The following is a 14221-nucleotide window of genomic DNA, read 5'->3' on the forward strand; positions in this document are numbered from 1 at the left end:
TGTCTCGACGTTACATTATTTCTTCGGGCTCGAAAAACCCTCGATGTCGGTCCACTTCCTCCACCAGCAAAACCCTCATACAAAACCTCTGCTCTCTCTCTCTCTCTCTCTCTCTCTCTCTCTCTCTTTCTTAGTTGAACTCGATGGCAGACGCGGAGCCTTCTCTCCAAATCCACCGGTTTCCCCTGTCCGCAGATGTCGACGCCCTCCGGTTTCTCCCACGGCTCTCTGCCTTCGATCGCTTCGTCGTCGCCGCACTCCATGATTACGACACTCACACTTCTTCACTCCAACTCCACTCTCTAACTCTGCCTCATCTCACCGAAAAAGATAGACCCAATCTCCATCTTCGATCATCGTTTGCTTATTCATCGAGGATCTCCGCTCTCTCCCTTTCTCAGTCACCGGAGAGACCTATCCTCGTTGCCTCCACCGTCGCTGGTTCCCTCCACTTTCTATTTCTCGACCCAGTCGATGTTTCGCTAAAATCCGAATACTCGGTCGAAGATAAATCTCTCCACGCGGGACCCATTTCGGGGGTAGACGTGCTTCGCGATGGGGCGGAATGCGTGACTGTTGGCCAGGACGGAAAGGTGAATTTGGTTCAAATGGCGGAATCGAAATTAACTTATGGTAGAGTTGGGGACACCAAAGGGCTGAGTGAGTTTACGGCCGTGAGGTGGGGATCGGAGGTGGAGTTTGCAACTGGAGGGTTGGGGTTTGGAGTACAATGGTGGGACCGGAGAGATCCTCGTGGGATTGTTTCGCAGTTCAAGGGTTCTAGCTGGTGAGTGAATTTCAATGGGCTGTTCCTTGTTAGTGGTTTCTTCATTTCTTTTATCCTTTCATGTTTAATGAAAACAACATGGACGGTTTACTGGTTGTCCATGTTGCGTATTTGCTCGTTGAGGACGATTTTTTTCCCAGTTTTTTGGTATACTTTTTTCAAAGCTCGGAGATTGGAATCAGTGAGATTTGAACACGACAAACCCCCTGGCCTGTTGCTTGGAGACATTATTTTTCCTCTTATATATTTATTTTTGTATTTTTTGAAAGTTTTATTATTAAACTGATATGAACAGATGCGGGGTTTCTAATATTAGGAATGGGGTTCAAGTTTCACCTCGGGGAATGGGGTGTATTGGGTGTATATAATGTCGTTTATCGTTGAAGGAAACTGTCAAAGCTCAATACATTTTTTAATATTGTGCTTATGGATGAAAAAGCCTTTGCCAACTTAAGCTGCTTGTACGAATTGTTCTTTTTACAAAGGATCCACTATAAGAACCATCCTTATGTGTTTTTCTCTCCTTCCATGCTGTGTGCTCTTAAAATTTATCAACATTTCTCCTAGTATTGGTTAACATTGATTAAAGCTAGGAGAAAATTCTATAGGGACGCTCAGAAGTGGAAAATGTGATGGACTTGTTGTGCATGGTGGTATTATGAAAAGTCTATGAAAAGTCTACGAAAAGTTATTAAGGCATTCCGGTTTTTTTTTTTTTTATTATAATACTAACTGGCTTATTTGTTGGGGTGCAAGTTTATAGTAGGCTTGTTGACATTAATTAGGTTGCAAGCCTATAGAAAATGCATGGCTTCTATGAGTGTAACTAAGAGATAAAAATACATATTATGTGTAGTCTATGATCTGAAAACAGTTTGATTCCCTTTTCATAAAGAAAAAGAAAACAGCTCTTGATATTTTTTACTTCTGTATCAATTTATTAAACAGTGCTACCAATTCAGCGTAATCACTGGACTCGGCCTCTTGCCTTTTCTTCTGGGTTGTGGCTCTATGTTGCTTCATCCTTTAATATAAGAAGTCGGTCATCATAATTGTTGAATAATTAATATATAACTTCAAATAATAATAATAATAATAATAATAATAATAATAATAATAGTAAAGGCGTGTGTACGTTTGTGCTCATCACTTTTTCCATGCTTGAATACTGTAGGATTGTTGACAATATTCATATTGCAGGTTTCGAGGCTCAAAATCGGGAATTGTTCACTCAGTTGATATTCATCCATCAAGAAAACACATGTGTGTGGTAAGAGTGTACTCCTCAGACTATTGCACATTCCCTCTTCCTTTTTAGATTATATTTTTACGCCGCCATGCCTTTGGCCTTTGGATGCTTTGCAACTCCCAAAGGGGTGTTAGTGAGATTGGACTGTGGAAATCTACATGGACTTACACTGTCATGAATTGTTCTATATGCTTATAAATCATGGATTTCAATGAATTTTAGAATCTATTGGTTAGTGAAATAAAGCTATTTTCAAAAACTTTAGCAATGTATTATATATATATTTTCAAATGGGAAGTTTTTTTAAGAGAGGAGATTAGGAAGGCATTACAGAAGGGCCTCCCTCAAAACTAGGGGAAGGTCACAAAAAGCAACAAGCTTGAAACTAGAAAAAGGGAAACAGACAAGGAAAATGATAAATACAGCAGAAATCTACTGATTGTGAGGGCAAATAACTGTGTAATGAATTTTCATCAAATCTGGTACCGGGCCCCACTATATCATCTCTTAGTGACACGTGACTGTGTCAAAATTCTTCTTTTTTTTAAAAAATCTTGTCACGAAATTTTCAGTAAGGTTGTTATGTGATAAACACTTGTTGGTGCAGTGGGCCTACCTCTATATAATATAAAGGTCTCACCAAATTTCGTATTAGTGGTGTGGTACCTTCTACGTTTTCGTGCCATATAATCTTTTGCAAATATTGGTGAGTGCGACTACTTATTTGTCATGTTAGTTTATTTTTGAATGATAGGATGGGTTCCGTCAAATTATATGTTAGGGTTATGGGCCCCTCTAATATTGTAGAAAGAGGAGGTAAAATAGGCAATGGTCTTGACACTTCTTGGATGTCAGAGATCTGAGCCTCTTACTTTACTTTGCCTGACCTAGGTCAATTTTATGGACTTTGTCCATATAGCAGTTTAAAGTCTGTCACAAAATTCAGCTGCTATAACCTAAAACAATTTGAAAGATCAAGGTAGATGCAATTGTATCTTCTTCTGTTTTACAATTTTCAGATGCATGTATTTTACATAGAAAGAAAAAATGAGAATATAATAATAATATTAATTTATCATTATTATTATTATCTTAATGTAACAGGGATGGCAACATATGGTTTTGTTTGTTTTATTCATATTGTTACCTGGTACTGTATCTTTCTTAGTAGTTCCTTTTTTTCTGATGATATCCATTTTTTAGTTATTTTTTATAAGTTGTTTATGAAACAGTTATCTATTTCAGCTTTCTTGAATTTTATTTGAAGATGATATATTGTTAGTTACTATTCAAATTGCCGACTATGTTCAGCCTTGGTCTGTTTGTCACTGACAATGGCTAGTTGAGTTTTCATACACCTTTTTCTCGTTTTTAACATGTAACTTGACAAAAACTCCTTTATTGAAGTCTTTTCTTTTTCTGTTTCATCCCCTTTTGTACTAAACAGATAAATTAGGCAGGCCCTTCTGTCTTTCATTTTGATATATTTAAGTTTTCTATTTCGCTTACAGGAATTAGATTAAAAAAAATTATTTCTTTCAAAATTGTAGCAATATTTGACCATTTGAAATGGTTTCAGTGATTAATTAGTTGTCATTAGGTTCTTTTTTTCTCTGTACATGTTGTTACCTAAATGCTTTGCCTCAATCCCATTAAGGCCAGTTATAGTATAGTTAAGACGTGTTTCGATTCTTTGAATAACTAGGATGCACTCTCACGTGAATCCTTTTTTCTTAACTCAATTGATGTTTCAACACTTTTTTGGACATGTTTCAGTTGAAAAACTAGGATGTTTTAGATCAAAATGTTGCAATCTTGTTTCCTTCAACTATAACTGAGCTCTTATCTCTTGTCTTCAAATTAATGTCGAGATGATGCTGACACTGATTTGCTTGCTCAACACGGGTGGGCATCTTGGTATGATGTATTTATCAGGAATCTTACAATCCAATACATGTTGTATTGAATTGTTTTGTCCTAACATGAGCAGAAAAGTGAGACATTTTATCTGCCCTACTTTCTTTAGCGGCGTTGGCTAGTATTGGGCAGTATGGAATTGACCTACTTTTATTGATCATTTATAGGTTGGAGCTTCTTCAGGTACTGTATTTGCATGGGATATTCGCCGGCCACAACAGCCAATCCTCCTTGCTGGAGTTGGGTTGGATGAAAGAACACCAGCACCTTCAGAGAGTGAGGTTTGGACCGTTAAATATGACACCTACATGCAGTTGCCAAATGCAGGGCCCTCAAGGATTTTGCCAGTTATGATGTCCTCAGAAGATGGGATGCTAGCTGTACTTGAACACGGTAACCGAATCATGTAGCACATTTATTCTAATTTTTGGGGAGCAATTTCGCGTGACATAGTTTAGATAAGATGAGTGTTGAGCCACTTCTTCTCTAGCAGGTGTTGAGCCACTTGATTTGTTGGCAGAAGCTTGCGCAATCAACAGCTTTGACATTGATCCTCTGAGGCCATCTGTAAGTTCCTAAAAAAGTTAAAAATTTACATAAATTTAATATACATGATTCTTCAGTTATAGTTACATAAGATGAATGTGGTGCAGGATGTCATTTGCGGTTTGGGCTTCGAAACCATATGCCTCTTGACAAGACCATGAAAAATTAATCTTTATTCATCGTACGAAAAGAATTCACTGGAGCCTGCTTCTACGAAGCAGCGGTCGAGACTCTACTTCATCCCAATAGGAGGAGGCTGCCCCAGCCACTTGGCACGGAAACCTGTACCTTTGCAATCTGAACAGTATGTAGATCCCTGGATGAGTGAAAACAGAGTTGCAGATTTTCACTATTTTGGACTTAAATGAAATTACTTGGAAAGAAATCCTCAACTACTCTTGTGTACCATCATGTGTACCTTCCCGGAGCATATCACGCAGCTTGTGTTTTTGGAAGGAACTTGACAAAGCATGTTATCGCCAAGAATGAAGAAACCTGTACCGGCACACCATTTGCATTCTACGACTCCTTTTGAGTGACAGGAAGAACAAGTGATAGGCCTTGGTTGCTGTAATACAGTTTCATCAACTTCTCAGTTCAAGACTATAGCTAAATAGAAGCAGTTAAGCAAGGAAGAAAAGTTTAAAATAACAAATAAAAAAAAGAGCAAATCAACATTTTCGATCAGTACAAATGATGCTTTCCACAGAAAAAGCAGGGTTAAATCATCCAGTGTTGCAACATGTAACCTGTTTCCAGTAATTTAGACAACCTCCTTCCCAGTGGCAGCTTGAGATTTATTTGCCACAACAGCACGTCAAGGTTTTATATTTTCTTTTGAAACACAGAAAAGCTGCACTTTTCCAGGAATAGCATGCTCGGCATATCATTATGGCCTTCAATCCGATGTATGACCCATTTACCAACTTTGAGTTGCTCGAAACGTTACTAAAGATTTATTAGTGGCCTTTTTTCCTGTTATGTAGAGGTCATGCATAAGAATCCCACCATCCACTGCCCCCAGCTATGCCATTGTTAATTACCACCTTCAAGTCTTTTCTTCACTACCTTTATTCATGGCATTTCCAGCCTTCAAATAGCCCACGGAGGTAAGTCATCTACAGGGTCCCCTTACAGGAAAAGAAATTCACAAATGGACCTAGAATTTATCCAGCAAAGCAAACCATAAGATATAATGCCACAAAAAACACCTCTGCAGTCACGCTGCATAAAAGGGTATATGACACCACAAATGCCATTGAGTGGGCGCTCCAGACATATCGCTGAGTGCCAATTCCAATATATGCCTAATTAAAGCACCAAAAAAAGAACAGCCCATGGAGAGACTGGGATCAGCCGGAGGTCGAGCAGAGACTCTTTTTTGACCCTCTACTGAATTGCTTTCAGTAAATCAGAAGTTTTTAATTGTTATTTATTTTTAACTTCTTTTACTTGACAAATAGTCTGGAAAGAAAACAAAGCAGAAAGGTAATTCTAAAAGCATATCTACAGGGAGTTAACTCAGTGTTGCCTTAAAATTAGGTCCAACTCATACAAGCACCACGCACCCTCTCCCATACTATAAGATAATCTGAAATGAGTTTTCCCCATTAGTCTTTCTGATTCTGTGAAACAACAGCACAGCAACCATTCTTTGGTACATGTGATTGATCAGAATGCTATAAGCAGTTAGATCAGAAAAGGTTAACAATCCAGGTGGTGCCTTTTTAGTTTTGAAGTTGTTCTGTCCCACAAGCCCCATGAATCTTCAAGCTCATACACACAACAATCCATTAAAAATACCTATGACCTAGAATTTCTCCTTACAGACACCTTTTTCCTTTCTCTGGATGTACTAATCTATGAACTGGAAGTCTCAGTATTCTCCTGTGACACAAATAAGTCATGCAGTACAATAAACACAAACCCTGGCGACATTGAAAGTAATATCCAACCTCACTGTATGCATAATGAGAACCAGATCTCTTCAAAGTTTTCCAGGAAGCATCACATTCTGTTCTTTCAGATCATAGAAAAATTCAAAGCCTAAAAAGGGGAAGTACAAAGAAAACATGAGAGCAAATTCTGAAAATACATTCAGAAAGATGCAAATTAGATTGTTAAGTTACAAATAGGTAGACCTTTTTCTACAGTGGAATCGAATCTCAATCTATTTAGAGTGAGATTGACTCCGCAGATCGATTAGGGTTTCAGAGTCTAATTAATGGAATCTCTAAACTTCTCTATATGAGCCTTCAGGTGTATAAGTAACATTGTTAATTTGGCTAATTCCTTCACTGGCATAAGTTCTTTCTCTCGCTAAAACTAAAAAAGAAAAAAACAGACAAGAGAAAACAAATCAATATCCTCCTGAAGACCCATAGATGGCATAGCTCCCGTCAAATGAACTTGTTCCTACTTGCTCGGGTTCTTACCAAACTACAGGTTTCGGCTAATATACATCAACGATATTTACACAACAACCTAAAATGTTGAACAATCGATATGAACATAACGAGTACATGACCATCCAAAATGGAATAATACGCTATCTGAAGCAATGGGGAATAAGTATTTACAATTTGGGGAAAACACGCTGGTCAGAAAATATTTGGTTTATGCTGGAATAAAATGATTCGACAGATCTTCAATTTAATTTGCAAGAAATCCAAGGGCAGAAACTCATATAGATGAAGAAAAAAGAAGGAAAACCGCAACGAAAGCAGTAACACAAAATTCAAACCTTTCCGTTCACATGAAATAAAAAACCTTGGAAAAAAAATGTTTCGAGAAGGATAAATGAGAAAAAAAAGTTAAAATTTATAAAATATAGAAAAGCACCTGGGAAATCAACCAAGCCTGCTCCATGCGCTTAGCGAAGTCGGAGGAGCTTTCATATGAATCAACCGCCAAGGCTCTTACACGAGAAAACTCAGAACATCGTCTTCGTGAAACAAATGAAAGCTTTAAGGACGAAGGCAAGATTCTGGTCTCCGTTCTCGGCCGCAGAACCGAACCGTAACACGACGAGATGGACATTTTGGATCCTCGTCCTTCCTCTCTCACCCTTTCTCCGACTACCCGATTACAGAGAAGTTGTGAGACTTTGCCGGTTTCGTCGCGGAATGGAACAAGTCATTGCTGAAGATCTACGGTCTTGCTTCTGGTAGGTCCTCTTTTCTTTTCCTTTGTTTTTACGGAAACTGTGCAAGATTCATGTATTCAACAAGAAGAAAAAAAACTGGCTTTTAATTTTGATCCGATGTTTTTAATCTTTTTGAAGTTTGAAGTTTGTAGTTTGAACTTTGAAGTCATACCAACAACGACCAGATCCACCTAGTAATATGCAATAAACCAAATTGTTCACAGTTCCTTTGCTAAATAAAATTTAAAATGCAAGGACATAAAAGCATGTAAATTTGTTAAGAAAAAAGACTATTCCTTAAGTTTACTTAGTCACAAGTCAAAAGTCAAATATAAAAATATCAGTATATTTATCCATGTCCCTCCCTCATCATGAAGGCACAAATTAGAATTCTCTATTAGCAAAGGTAAATGTAGAAGTTATAGATAATTTACATATCTTTTAGGTTATGTAGGTAATTATCTCTTATTTAATACAAATACGAAATTATTAGTGAGAATGAAATTCCAATTTTAGAGGGTCTATTCAAATACAAAAAATTAATACACGGGTCTTTGAGATATTTTAATAAGATTATTTAAGATATTTTAATAGTTTACAAAATGATTAGCATCATATTATGTTAAAACATGGTTAACCTACTTCCTACAAGAAATGTATGAATAGAATAAAACCATGTTTGAGTTTTTTAAAGTAATACTTTGATGAAAGAAAAATGGGATTACTTAATACCTAGTTGTTTATAAATAAAACTCAATAGGACCGCAGAGTGGATAAATGATTAATTTTGAGTGGATGACTCAAGGATCATTAACTATTATGAAAATATTAGGCTTTTAACCTATGAAATTAGTAATTAGTATATGGGTTACAACTTGCTTACAAGAATTAAAAAAAAATGCACTCACCTTAAAATATGGAAAGTAAGGTTTACTATAAGATTATAACCCATAGGTCAATGTTTAGAGACATGGTCCTCATAAATCAAAATTTGAATACGACATCAAAGAAGGTTATGTTGATTTCTAAGGCCCTTTTCACATATTTGTTCTTCTAACCGGCCTAACATATATTTTCTTTGTGATAAAACTATTTTATGTTTTGATTGCAAAATCTTTATGTCAAGGAATAACGTTGAACAACTTTCAAACAAGGCCCTAGATCATTAGCACTGATACCATATTGACTTCTAGGGTCATCTTGACATAATTACAATTGTCTAACAAAAGATGGAAAAAAGAAGAAAAGAGGAGAAAATGAGAGAGAACTCAATCTAGTAGGAAGAGAAAGAGAAGAAACAAAGAGAGAGAAAGAAGAAAAAAAGAGGAGCAACGTACAAATTTGAGCCAAAAGCAAGAGGTTTGAATACTCTACCCGTGACTTTGAGGTTGTATTTATAGTTGTAAGAAGGTGTTTACAATGATTATAAGACCCTTAGAGTTACATGATTCAAAAGGGAAAAAAAAATAAAAAAACATACATCAACTTATATAATTTTTATTCTATGCAATCTCTATAGAAGTTATTCTACACAGAGGTGACATTTTATTAAAAATTGACTTTAATTTAAAGTAGACTTAATAATTTAAAGTCAATTACTTTAAAAATTAAATGGCTGCCTTGATTAACCTTTTATAAAACAACTAAGTCATGCTTATTATGACATCAACTTTGACCTATGGGCAAAGAATAATATTTGATATGTAGAAATTATTTAAAATAACGATTTAGACTTTTAAATGGCAAGAACACATGAAATAGTAAAATTTAACAACTAAAGTTGGGTCAAACCCAAGATACTAGTGGATTTGTATTTTTTACATTTTTATACAAATAACCATATAAAATATTTATTTTGATATCTTGTTAAAGTAGGGTTTAAATACATCCAAATAATAATTAGCCAAAGTTTAAAAGTATTTTCTCAACATATAGCTATGTGACTCAGAGCAATTAAATTTAGTTCTATTGCCGACTAACCAAGTGAGTTGTCCCAATCAAACCATTGAACCAGGCAACCCAGCCAGATAGTTGAGTCGTATTGCAACAAATATAGTCTCAACGTACCTAGACTCCTCTATTTAGTCAACAATGATGGACCCATGTTCGCACGACGGAGGAGAGGGGGATTTCTCCCTTAATCAATTTTCTTCTTTTCAACTTTTTCTAGTTAAATATATCATGATCAAACCCATCATCTCTCTGGGTTCATAACCAGATAGGTTATTATAACATTCATTTGACTCGGGTGAGATTTTCTTATAAAAATGAAATAGTAGGCACCTAATAACAAATAACCTGCAAATTGAGTTCAATAATGGTGCCTTATAGCCATTAATTTCTTTATTCAAAAAAAAATAATTATGTGAAAATATGGTGTTTAATTTAGGACCCAAGGCTTTTTAAAACACGTCTGAATATGAGAATTCGATCAGAGCTATATATATCCACATAAAGAAACAACCTTAATTACTGTCCAAGAAAAATCTCTGAGGGGGTTCCATTAACAATTTGCAGGCAATTAGATCTTAACATTTAACTGCTGACAACTTGGAGGAGTGTAATGCTCCCATCATAAACCGTTCCTCCCTACCTCATTTAGTCCTATCTTCGTTAAAAGCCCTGTCCTCATCCAACGTAGCAACAGCAGTTCTCCGAAAGGCTAAACAAAGGGAACAATCAACAAAACAGTATTTTCAGAAAAGAGGCGATTGCAGGCCGATAGCATGATTAGGTCTTAATCTAAAGCGTTTGATGGGATTCTTTTATGGAGGTGGCTTACCGACTTTATTCATTTATCTCTAACCTCGAGCACCCAGAAAGTGGAAAAAGGAATCCCACTTCCCAATCCCCCCATTAACGGCATTTCAAGCAAACATGATTAACTCCTTTGACATAAATTCTTTCTTTACTTGAGCTTTATAAGATGGCAGCTTTCAATTGGTGGTTGCACGTGAAGCAGAAATACTCAGAAACACTTGAACGGCATCAATGCCTCCAAAAACGGATTACGGAGAATTTAGATTATAAAAAAAAAGCAGCAATTCGACAGAGCTGTCATTTATCAGATTAAAAGCCTTTCAAATTATAAAAATCTTCAGCTTTCGAAAGGCTGTAGTTAGTATGTGAATGGACTGTTGCATTTTGAACCTATATGATAATGGATGTTCTCATTTCTGATAAAGATTGCCTCAATAGTTTTCCCTGGCCGCTAGAAAATGAACCAAATTCAACCTAGAATTCTCTTGGCAATTCTGTAGAAAATTCGGTTTACTGGGTAAGTTCGTCTTCTCTTATGCGATAGAAAAAATAGAATCTTTTAGTCGCCTTGGAGTGAGGTCAGACAATCGTAACGCAACCAGTGACAAATCTGCACCCAGAAACTTTTCTGCTTTAATCTCAAGTTGCGAGCCGGAACCATAGATTCTTAAAATGGATCTTATGTGGTGTTCCATCAATGCTGAGTCCTATTGCAGATTAGGGAGAAGGTGTTTTTTAGGGGGACTCGCGAAGTACAAGGAGTGAGTCCGACTCTCTCCAAATCCAGGTACATCCAACAAATCATGAAACTATTCATTTTGAAGAATGCCCCAAACAAGGCACTGTTTCAAAGCAAGAAAAGAAAAAGAATGAAGCGTTTCTGAGAGGAATCACTGTTTTATAACCAAACCAAACCAAACCCATACGGTGAACCATTAGGCTTTTTTTTCTTTCTCAATGAACCACTCAATTCACCTTTTTGGCTCTCAAGTAATTACTTTCTTTTAGTGCTTGTTACTAAATGCACTTAAATACCAATTACAACTTGTTTATGAACAAGTTGTTCTTAAATACACCATCTGACGTGTCCTTATGTGAAAAGCTTGTAATAAAACTTCAATACTAAAGTAATCATACAAGCAACCTTGGGTTTGCATGTTATTGGGGTGAGTTAACTTGAACTTGAATGAGGATGATTTGATTAGTCATATGACTTTGTTGGGACCCTGCCGTCCCCTGGAAAATGTAAATTTATATAACTCGATTTTGATCAAGGTTGACCCAGCATTGGTGTACAAAACTCTATTGGATCCTTAGGGTTTGTTTGGACCCCTACTAGAAAGAAAAGAAAAGAAAAAAAAAATTGACCATTATAATTCCAAAAAATAGTTAATAAAAATGAGATAATAATTAAATTATTTTTGGTCACCGAGGTGTGTATTAAGCCCTCTCTAGTATTGACCGAGTTAATTTTGATTTTAGAGGTGCCAATATGAAACCGGCATTATGCTTTTTGAATTTTATGGGGTGAGGCCAAATAACATACATGACTACAAAACTACTTGGTCTTAGATTCCTCATTTGCCGTCCCCACGCCCTATTTTTTTATTATTTTTTTCTATTCTATCATCTAAATTCTAACAAAAGAAGAGGACATTTGATGCCCCGGCGAGAGGGAGACTGGGTCAGAGAAGAGACGGGGAAGCTTGAAAGGCCTCGTACAACCTACGCAACCTTATCTGAAAGACTAAAACATATATTGTTACTGGACCCTTAAAAGACCTTTAGTTTTTTCACGGGAAAAAAAAAAAAAAAAAAAAACATACTGGTAGTCTAAAGGACCACCGAGCTGAGATGTTCCTTTATCCCACTATTTCTTGAAATCCTTCTCTCGGACACCTTATTTTCACCAAATTTATATGTTATTTTGATTTTTTTCATAAAATAAGAATTTGTACTTTGCAGGGGTGGTGTTCGATTTCCAAGCCAAAATTCTTATTAACTATATACATTAATGAAAATATTATAATTCAAAATATATTTATGAATACAATGATAAGAGTCTTCAAGATTAATAATTTCATATGATCAATCTTTTTGTATTTAAAAGTTGGAGGTGTCTGAAATTCTTATATGCACCTCGGACTACCAGGTTGCTGATCTAGAAAGAAAAACAGCTTTTTACTCTTGGAGAGAAAACGTAAAATAATATTTTCAAAACAGTGACTACTAATCTATCCTAACTCCTAACCACACTTGATTCGGCCATTAAACCGGGACCATTTTCCCAACTTCATCTCCCTTCTAAGTAAGTCTTTACAAACCTCAACACCCCCACATCAAGAAAAACAAAAAACCGCTTCCAACACGCTCTCCTCTTCCTATATAAACAAATGGCTTACCTGTCTTCTTGTCTCTCCCCGCGTCCTACCAACAAGTCTCCTCTCTCTCTCTCTCTCTCTCTCTCTCTCTGGAAAATAACCAGAGTACATAGAGACCCGAAACTGATATATACTTGTCTGCAAATCCTATGCCTAAAACCCTTCGATCTTGACTTGCCTCTTTTGGAAAGTAAAAACCCTGCAGATAAGGGGGAGAGAGTGAAGAAACAAGGGAGGAAGGGGAAGGAAGCGGGGGAAAAAAGGGTAATGGAGAAACCCCAAGCGACGACTCCCACAACCTTCGTCCAAGCCGACGCGCACAGCTTCCGAGACCTTGTACAGAAGCTGACCGGAGCAAACGAGGATTGCCCGGATAAGCTACCCATCACCGTCCCCGCCAGGCTCATCTCCCGAGACGTTGGCGGTCCGCGGCGGTCAGGGTTTAAGCTCCAGGAGCGCCGCCAGAACATGAGGAAGCTGGAGATCAAGCTTGGCCTCACTTCCCTGCGCAATTCGGGTTTCTCACCAAGAAGTCAATCCCAGCCTCACATAGCAATCTCACCTATCACCAGCCCCGTCACTCCGCTCGGATCGGAGAGTCTCTTCTCCTCCGGCAATTTCCCCCTCTCCGGCAGCGAGTCCCCGTCTCCTGTCCTCTCCGAAGAAGAGAAAGCGATCGCCGAGAAAGGGTTCTTTCTGTCGCCCCTGAGCACCCCCAGAGGATCCGACCCTCCGGAGCTTTTGCCACTATTCCCCTAGAGATTACCGAAACAGAGTGAAGCGGATGACCTCTGAGACGTCCCAAGCTTCAGTGAGTTTGATTCGATTTCTTCTTCTCCTTCCTCTCTCTTAAAATGGTGTCGAGTGCAGTTAAAAATCTTCCCATATCTGTACCCAAAAAAATATCGTTTCTCTTCTCTGAGAATTCAATGGAGATATGTAACGATAAATCATGTACCTCTGCGAATCGATAATGTAAGATGAGAAACAATTCTCATGACTCTATTATGTGCGGGAGTTGGTTTCTGTTTTTCTTTACTCATCTATTTGTCTTTCTTTTGCTTTAAGGAAATGGAAAACAGTTTTTTCCTCTCGTTCTTGACTTTCCTCTGAAATCAGACGCGAGAAAGAAAAAACGGAGAGGTCAAGACATTTTCAAAATTTGAATGGTCCCCTCTGACACGGCACTGCTGGGAGTTGAAACTTGTACGCGAGAATGGTGTGAAAGTCTACAGAGCGTCATTTCTGCGGTCTGGATCAGCCAGATTTCATAATTTTAAGTCGGACCCTCTCCCAGCAAGATGGTTCCCAGTTCCCACCCTGCAAGCTACTGTACTGCCTCACAGCTGAAAATTTATCAGCTGTTTTTTTTTTTAATCTTCGTGAGTGAACCCCGTTAGATCATCATCTAAACTGACGGCCACAGTCCTCTGCTC

General features: G+C 37.4%; 3 protein-coding genes across 3 annotated transcripts; 2 read left to right on the plus strand and 1 right to left on the minus strand.

Moving 5' to 3' along the window:
• The first annotated feature begins 37 nt into the window (after positions 1 to 37).
• On the plus strand, positions 38 to 4894 carry LOC137945819 (nuclear pore complex protein NUP43-like). Its single transcript, XM_068791865.1, has 5 exons — positions 38 to 787; positions 1988 to 2057; positions 4121 to 4346; positions 4447 to 4520; positions 4607 to 4894. The coding sequence occupies exons 1-5, from the start codon at positions 144 to 146 to the stop codon at positions 4658 to 4660; spliced, it is 1068 nt and encodes a 355-aa protein (XP_068647966.1). The 5' UTR covers positions 38 to 143; the 3' UTR covers positions 4661 to 4894.
• Positions 4726 to 7611, minus strand: LOC137945821 (uncharacterized). The gene is made up of 3 exons (XM_068791866.1): positions 7341 to 7611; positions 4918 to 5067; positions 4726 to 4815 (listed from the first exon to the last, which is right to left on the minus strand). Exons 1-3 carry the CDS (start codon positions 7536 to 7538, stop codon positions 4732 to 4734), a joined length of 432 nt encoding a protein of 143 aa, XP_068647967.1. The 5' UTR covers positions 7539 to 7611; the 3' UTR covers positions 4726 to 4731.
• A 5225-nt stretch (positions 7612 to 12836) lies between these two features.
• Positions 12837 to 13817, plus strand: LOC137946460 (VQ motif-containing protein 33-like). The gene has a single exon (XM_068792768.1). The coding sequence runs from the start codon at positions 13053 to 13055 to the stop codon at positions 13542 to 13544; it is 492 nt and encodes a 163-aa protein (XP_068648869.1). The 5' UTR covers positions 12837 to 13052; the 3' UTR covers positions 13545 to 13817.
• The last annotated feature ends 404 nt before the right edge of the window (positions 13818 to 14221 follow it).

Source organism: Aristolochia californica, unplaced genomic scaffold (genome assembly GCF_029961685.1).
Source record: "Aristolochia californica isolate CCGP_79_NKW_82.1479 unplaced genomic scaffold, dmAriCali1.0.hap1 SCAF_12, whole genome shotgun sequence".
Taxonomy (NCBI): Eukaryota; Viridiplantae; Streptophyta; class Magnoliopsida; order Piperales; family Aristolochiaceae; genus Aristolochia; species Aristolochia californica.